The 8,192-nt window shown below is 52.2% G+C and overlaps 1 protein-coding gene across 1 annotated transcript in view; it reads left to right on the top strand.

Annotated features, from left to right (window-relative positions):
- EPHB2 (EPH receptor B2) overlaps positions 1-8,192 on the top strand; it is a 205,639-nt gene that overhangs the window by 148,922 nt on the left and 48,525 nt on the right. The window contains exons 4-5 of the mRNA XM_023219709.1: positions 3,225-3,380; positions 5,066-5,401. Coding sequence (XP_023075477.1) covers positions 3,225-3,380; positions 5,066-5,401 — 492 coding nt within the window. The remainder of the gene's footprint in view (positions 1-3,224; positions 3,381-5,065; positions 5,402-8,192) is intronic.

Raw genomic sequence — 8,192 nt, 5'->3', positions numbered from 1 at the left:
TTTGAGATGGAGTCTTGCTCTGTCGCCCAGGCTGGAGTGCAGTGGCTGGATCTCAGCTCACTGCAAGCTCCGCCTCCCAGGTTCACGCCATTCTCCTGCCTCAGCCTCCTGAGTAGCTGGGACTACAGGCGCCCACCACCTCGCCCAGCTAGTTTTTTGTATTTTTTAGTAGAGACGGGGTTTCACCGTGTTCGCCAGGATGGTCTCGATCTCCTGACCTCGTGATCCGCCCGTCTCGGCCTCCCAAAGTGCTGGGATTACAGGCTTGAGCCACCGCGCCCGGCCACCATTGTGGATTTTTAAGTGACTTGGAAAGGTCTGCACTCTAGAGAGCTAGTTTGGAGAGTGGGTGGGTGGGAGGAGGCCAGATGGCGTGAGAGGCTGAGGAATGGGTGGAAAGAGCTTTCCAGATGCTGGCAGCGGGGGGAGTGGCCAAGACAAGACCAGAGACTGCTGAGGAGGGAAGACCTAGTAATTGATTGGCTGCAGGGGGGCAGGGTAGAGAGTGATGCCGCTTCCCGGGACAGAGGAGAGTGAGTTTCATGAAGCACAGTGCCATAGATACAGAAGTGATACAGTGCCTGGTGGTGGGGGTCGAACCTGGCCAGGCAACACAGCAAATGAAGGGCAGCTTAGGGCAGGGGTGGTCTGGGAATCTGAGAGGGAGCCAGGACACTGCCAGGGGGAGAGGGTAGCCAGGAAGGCAGTCCAGATGGAAGGGCTGGCACCGCACAGAGGGGAGAGAGAGCAGCCACCCACTGGCAGGCCCCCCGGGAATGCCCACAGATGGAGGAGGGATGCTGAATTGGGTAGGCTGTCTCCAGAGAGGGAGCAGGAGGAGCCTGATCTTGGGGCCAAAACCCTTTGGCATCTCTAAGGATGGTTCTAGACCTTCCTGGGAACCTTGTGCCCCCATTCTGCAGAAGAGGAAACCCGTTTAGAGAGGCCGACTGCTTGACCAGAGCTGGGGCTCCAGCCTGCATGTCCTGACTGCCCAGAAGCTCTAGGCAGTGCCAAGATGGTGAGGCTGCCCCTTCATCCAGCCATCAGGGAAAGGTCGGTGCCCAAGAGGAAGACGAGAGGGAGGGCAGGAGGACTCAGGGGACCCAGAGCCAGTGCAATAATCCTCATGGCCACTTTGTGTGGTAGATGCTCTTACCAGTGAGAACAGTGTAGCTCAGGGAGGTCAAACAGCTTGTCAAAGGTCACTCAGCAAATTACTTTTGAACCAGATGGCTTAATACTGCCAGGAATTGTTATAAGTGTTTTTACATAAGTTAAGCAATATAAACTGACAACAATCCTAGGAGATAGATACCGTTGTCCCACTTTACAGGTAAGGAAACAGTTTAAGTGACTTCCCCGAGGCCACACTGCCCACACAGGTGGGTCTGGGTTTGCCAGCAGCCTGCACACTAAGCACTATGTTCACTGCCCTCCTGCTTGCATGGCCTCCAAAGCCCATGCTCATTCCACTTAAGCAGGCAACTCCAAGAAGTATTTATGGGCCAGGTGTGGTAGCTTATGCTTGTAATCCCAGCACTCTGGAAGGCCGAGGCAGAAGGACTACTTGAGCCCAGGAGTTCAAGACTAGCCTGAGCAACATAGTGAGACCCCCATTTCTACAGAAAAAAAAAAAAAATTTTTAATAACAACAACAAAAGAAGTATTTACAGAGCACTTGCTGAGTGCAGATTCCAAGCTAGGCATAGGACAAGCAGCTGTGAGTCAGACATGGCTCTGATCCTGGGGGAGTTGAGAGCATGGCCAGGAGACCCCCAGAAAAATAATTACGGTGGGTAAGTAGAGCACTCTGAACCCAAGCAATGTTCTGGACACCAAGAAAGGCAGGGTCTCTGAGGCCAGAGCTGGTTGAGGGTTGAGGGAGGGTGGTTTGCTAATACTTGGACTGGGCAAATAAGCCTTGAAGACTAGAGCTGGAAAAAAATGAACTAGGGAAATTTATGTTAATTGTTTACATACACAGAAACTAATGTTCAGAGAGGCTGAGTCACTTGCTGAAGAACCCACAGCACCCAGGCATGAAATGTACGCCCAGTGAGGGCCTGGGGGCCTGTGGATGGTTTAGCTGCATTTCATCCCAAGGAGATGAAATGTTTGTTGCAAAGCTCTTTCCTGTCCACCCACTTACCCATTGCACAATCCCCTGGAGGTATGATAGCAGAGCTGGGTTCATGAACCCAGCAGGCTGAAGCTGGGAGAGGGGCAAGGTCTAGACCCTCAGCTTCCTGATTCTCAACCCAGGGCCAGCAAGAAGAGGAAGGTGGATTTGAATATGTGTGCACACAAGGCGGCTGCCTCTTATAGGCCCTAACCTCATACTCAGAGCTGCAGGGCGGGTGGACTCCGTATCAGGGATGATGGCCACAGCCCACGGGAGAAGCCAAATGCGGGCCGAGTGCAAATGTGGGCCGAGTGCAAGCAGTGCCCTCCTTAGGCTGGTCCTGGTACTACAGGCCCCTTTTATTAATATTTTAATAAATTGATCACATACCAACTATAACAGCTACTATTCATTGGGCACCTCTACTGTGCAAGGCCTTGTGCCATGTGCCTTATGCTTAGGCAGAATACTCACAATGACCCTGCAGGGATGGGCCTTAGAATCCTAATTTTACAAATTAGAAAACTGATTCTGAATAGTTAAGCAGCTTGTCTGGGGCTGCACGGCTAATAAAAGGCCTAGCCAGTACTCAAAGCCAGGTCGGTCTGATTCCAAAAGTAGTGTTCTCTTCTGTTCTGCCACATCGCCTCTCTACACTGCCCTAGGACTTTTCTTCTGCCGTGTAATCATCTCAATTGTCTGCAACCCAGGAGTCTGGTTCTAAGAATCAGCGCCCAGCCAGACATTAGTAAGCAAGACCGGAACCCATGCACACTGCCCCAGATGTCTTCAGATGTGCCTTGTAACTAGGTCAGGGTTGATTCTAGAGACTGTGACACAGCCAAGCTGGGATAGGTGAGGGAAGATTGCTGGGAGCCCTAGACAGCTCAGGGACAAGAAACTAGGGAGCCCTGGCTGAGTTAGAACTCCCACACTGGGGTCTGGAGACTTCAAACGCTTCAAGAGATGAGATTTTCCAGCAATGGTGCTGCATGGCCCCTCCATGAGGCTGTGTGGCCCCTCCGTGAGGCTGCGTGGCTCGTGACCTCTCTGAGTCTTCATCTGGTTTCCTGGTGACTCTCCTTGTCTTCTCTCTCAGGTTGTCCATCTGGAACTTTCAAGGCCAACCAAGGAGACAAGGCCTGTACCCACTGTCCCATCAACAGCCGGACCACTTCTGAAGGGGCCACCAACTGTGTCTGCCGCAATGGCTACTACAGAGCAGACCTGGATCCCCTGGACATGCCCTGCACAAGTAAGTCCCGGGGCCCCTCAAGGGCGATGCCTGACCGAGCCCCAGGTCTACCTGCAGAAAAGCTCAGAGCGAGGGTTGGGTGCCATCCGGTTACAGCCAGTCTTTCCCTGGTGGGAAGAGAAATGGAAAAGTAAGGGGCATCAAGAAAGGGGCATCCTGGGGTGGCCGTGCTCCCACCGTGCAGACACCATGGTGCTGGCGTCTGGCTCCTTACCTCCTTCTGCTGAGTCACATGAAAGATCAAGTCAAGGTCTGGATTCACAAAGGGACAAGAGATGGGAGGCTTGGCAGGAGATGAAGCAACACAGGTAGTGTCTGTGGCAGAAAAGGCTGTCCAGTGTTCTAACCTGGCAGCGGCTGCCTGAATCACAGCCCAAGGTCCTCTAGGAAGGGACTGCCTAAGAGCACAGCGTCACAACCCCTGTATCTGTCAGGGATGACATTCAGCTGTAAGTAACAGAGCTGACTCTGGTGGCTAAAACTACAGATTTATTCTCTCATCCAAAAGGAGCCCAAGGCAGACAGTCCTGGAACAGTATGGTCAATCCACGATGGCCTTTGGGGCCTGACTCTTTCTGCCATTCAGAGTGGCATAATCTTAGCTTACTGTAGCCTCAACCTCCTGGGCTCAAGTGCCCTCAGCCTTCTGCCCTCAGCCTCCTGAATACCTGGGATTACAGGCGTGCACCACCACACCCAGCTAATTTTTCATACAGACAGGGTCTCACTATGTTCTATCTAGCCAAGGCTAGATTTGAACTCCTGGGCTCAAGGAATCTTCCCACATCCTCCCAAAGTGCTGGTGCTGGATGACAGGCATGAGCCACCACACCCAACCTAGTTTTGGTTCTTTTTTTTTTTTTTTTTTTTGAGATGGAGTCTCACTTTGTCACCCAGGCTCTGGAATGCAATGGCGTGATCTCAGCTCATGACAACCTCCGCCTCCCGGGTTCAAGTAATTCTCCCACCTCAGCCTCCCGAGTAGCTGGGATTATAGGCACCCGCTATCATGCCCGGCTAATTTTTTGTACTTTTAGTAGAGACAGGGTTTCCTGTGTTGTCCAGGCTGGTCTTGAACTCCTGACCTCAGGTGATCCACCTGTCTCGGCCTCCCAAAGTGCTGGGATTACAGGTATGAGCCACTGTTGTTTCTGTTCTTAAGGTCACTTCATAGTCCAACATAGCTGCTGAAGCCCCAGCCATCACACACATTTTAGGCAGCAGAAGTGGGGAAGGACAAAGGGACATGCCATAGCTGTCTGTCTCTTTTTAAAGAAACAGTCCTAGTCAACCACTTCCGCTCTATATCAGTGGCCAGCACTTAAACACAGGAGACTGGGAAATGCCATCTTTTAGCTGGACATATTGCCACCGTGAATAAAGCTGAGCTGTTCTAAAGAAGAAGGCGAAAATACATACTGGGCAGGTATAATTCCAAATGCAAAAATACCATCCTCAGTAACAAACACTGAGCAGGTTGGAACCTGGAGGGAAAGCTTTGAGCAGATGTACGGCAGGCTAAGTTATATTCTCGAAACATCTCTCTGGTGGGGAGACAGGAGAAAGAATTTAAGGAGGTCCTTTCAGAGGCCTGGGCTGGAGCCAGAGCAGTGGGCACAGAGTGGTCACGTGGGAGATAGTACTCCCTGAGCCCCCCACTGACCAACACCTCTCCCCCGCCCCAGCCATCCCCTCTGCACCCCAGGCTGTGATTTCCAGTGTCAATGAGACCTCCCTCATGCTGGAGTGGACCCCTCCCCGCGACTCTGGAGGCCGAGAGGACCTCGTCTACAACATCATCTGCAAGAGCTGTGGCTCAGGCCGGGGCGCCTGCACCCGCTGCGGAGACAATGTGCAGTACGCACCGCGCCAGCTGGGCCTGACCGAGCCACGCATTTACATCAGTGACCTGCTGGCCCACACCCAGTACACCTTCGAGATCCAGGCCGTGAATGGCGTTACTGACCAGAGCCCCTTCTCGCCTCAGTTCGCCTCTGTGAACATCACCACCAACCAGGCAGGTAAGCGCTTCCGACGTGGGCCATCGTGCTGTGCCAGGGAGGGCACACACAAGACTCACAAAAGACTCCTTCACATCTGTGGAGTGATTTCTTCTTTTCAAAGGTTTTTCATGTGATCCGTCCACCTGGGAGAGAAAGCGCTACCTCTTCACGGTGGTGGTATTAGTAATAATTGCTCCCACTTGTTGAGTACATATTATTGAAGGTAAAAGTTAAGCTGCTGTAACAAAAAGATCCAACATGAGGTGCCTTAAAGAACGTGGACATATTTCTCTCTCATGGGAGAATCCAGAGGTGAGCAGTCCACGTTAGCAGGGTGGCTCTGATCCACTCAGAGACTCAGGGACCCAGGTTATTTCCGTGTCGTTTCCCCATGCCCCCTGCTCCTTATCTGTATGATCCAAACTGAGTCTCAGGCATGTCTGTGGGAAGAGAGGGAAGACAGGGCAGCAATGATGTTTGAAGCAAGGTAGGTAGAGGCAGCATCTTTCTCTTCTGCATGCATTCCACGGGCAGGGCCTCAGTCACATGGCCTCACTGAGACCCAGGAGAGCCCGGAGGTGTCATCTCTTGCAGCCTAACTTGAATCTCAATCACAAGTGCTTTCTGTGAAGCTCAGCCCACTCCAGTCTAACTCCAGCAAAACTCTCCTGAAGCTCACTTTTAGTAACCCTTTCTGTGGCCTCACGTCATCCTCCACCCACCCCCCTTCTTTCCCTCACAGCAAAAAAGGAAGTTGCTGAACACCGCAGTCTCCCCTCCACCCTGTTCTCTCTCTAGTCCCCACTCCACTTGGGCTCCTAGCCTCCCCTCTCCACCAGGACCGCTGTCCTCAGTGTCACGTGAGGCTAAGTCCCAGAGATGCTTCCCAGCCTCATCCCCCACCTGAGGGCCACATGTGATTATCGAGGACATTATGCTACCTGTGGGCAGAAGATCTCATGGTTGGCACTGTGAGCGTGCCCCTCAGTTATTCACTCAGCAACCTTTGCCAGACCCCTACAGTGAGCATGGTCAGTGCCGTGTCCATGGAAGAGCTGAGGGAGGCCAGGCCACAGGAGGGAAAGTGAGTGGGCCTCCAAGCTGATCTTTCTGATGTAGGGTGGGGCCCACACAGTAAGCATGCAGGGATCCAGATGTGGAAGTCCAGACCCAGGAAGTCTTCCTGGAGGAGGTGGAATTTGACTTGCAGTTTGAAGGACCAGTCAAAAAAAATTTTTTTAAGAGATGGAGTCTTGTATGTTGCCCAGGCTCCTCTTGAACTCCTGGCCTCAAATGATCCTCTTGCCTCAGCCTCCCAAAGTGCTGGGATTACAAACAAGAGCCACTGTACCCAGCCAGTAGAATGTTGAAGGGAATAGTAGAAAAAAATGGCATTCAGAAGGGAGAAAGGGCATGCCAAGGACATAGAAAGAGAGAGGGCAACTGGCTGGGCACAGTGGCTCACATCTGTAATCCCAGAACTTTGGGAGGCCAAGGCAGGAGGATCACCTAAGGTCAGGAGTTCGAGACCAGCCTGGCCAACACGGTCAAGCCCCATCTCTACTAAAAATACAAAAATTAGCCAGGTGTGGTGGCACATGCCTGTAATCCCGGCTACTCAGGAGGCTGAGGCAGGAGAATTGCTTGAACCCAGGAGGCGAAGGTTGCAGTGAGCCGAGATCACACCATTGCACTCCAGCCTGGGTGACAAGAGCGAAACTCTAAGAAAAAAAGAGAGAGAGAAAGCAACTGACTCCACCTGGTTGAGGGGTGTTTTCCATGCATGACCTCACTGCATCGTTGTGGCCTCTCTGAGAAGGAGGCATCCATGTCCCCATTTCACAGATGATGCTCAGACAAGTTGAGTCACAAAGCCAGGAAGAGTGAGAGGCAAGAATTGACTAGGTCTGACAGACTCCAGTGCTTGGGTGAAGTCCTTGATGTGTCCATGGCACCTTGAGCTTGTGGCTCTGATTGTGCATTTGAGTCTGTGTATGTGTGAGTGTGCTGTCATATGTGTTTGGTGACCCTGTGTTTACAACGCATATGACTGTGGCCATGTGGGTTCTGTATACATGCATTTGTGAGCATGGATGTGTCAACCTGCGGGGCCTTGGGGACAGGGGTAGGGGGTATTGTGTATTTGAGCATGAGTTTGTACATCTAACTGTGGCTCTGCCTGTCTGTGTGTTTGGGTCTGAGGAGTGTGGTTTTGTTCGGGAATGGTGGTGTTGCTGTGGCTGAGAGGGCATGTTTGTGACTGACTGCCTACAGTTCTTTTGGGGCCCTGGGTGCATTTAAGCCCCACTCAGATTGGGGTCCAGAGGGAGCTGACTCAAAGGAAGTAATCTGAGAAAACCCTCAAAAACCAGCGGGGCATAGTGGCTCATGCCTGTAATCCCAGCACTTTGGGAGGCCCAGGTGGATGGATCACATGAGGTCAGGAGTTTGAGACCAGTCTGGCCAACATGGTGAAATCCCGTCTCTACTAAAAATACAAAATTTAGACAGGCGTGGTGGTGAGTGCCTGTAATCCCAGCTATTCGGGAGGCTGAGGCAGGAGAATCACTTGAACCCGGGAGGCAGGGCTTGCAATGAGCCAAGATTATACCACTGCACTCCAGCCTGAGCAACAAAGCGAGACTCCATCTCAAAGAAGAAAAAAAAGCCAGCAAGTGACAGAAAAGACCTCTAACAGATTAGAAAGCCTCAGCTGTGCGTCTCTCTGGCTTGACAAAGCTCTGAACTGGAGAAACCCAGGACCCCAAGGCGGGTGGTGAAGAGAGAACTCTTTCTAAATGGTAGAAGC

The sequence above is a fragment of the Piliocolobus tephrosceles genome, chromosome 1, assembly GCF_002776525.5.
Source record: "Piliocolobus tephrosceles isolate RC106 chromosome 1, ASM277652v3, whole genome shotgun sequence".
NCBI classification, from domain to species: domain Eukaryota; kingdom Metazoa; phylum Chordata; class Mammalia; order Primates; family Cercopithecidae; genus Piliocolobus; species Piliocolobus tephrosceles.
This window is presented reverse-complemented; position numbering and strand designations above follow the sequence as displayed.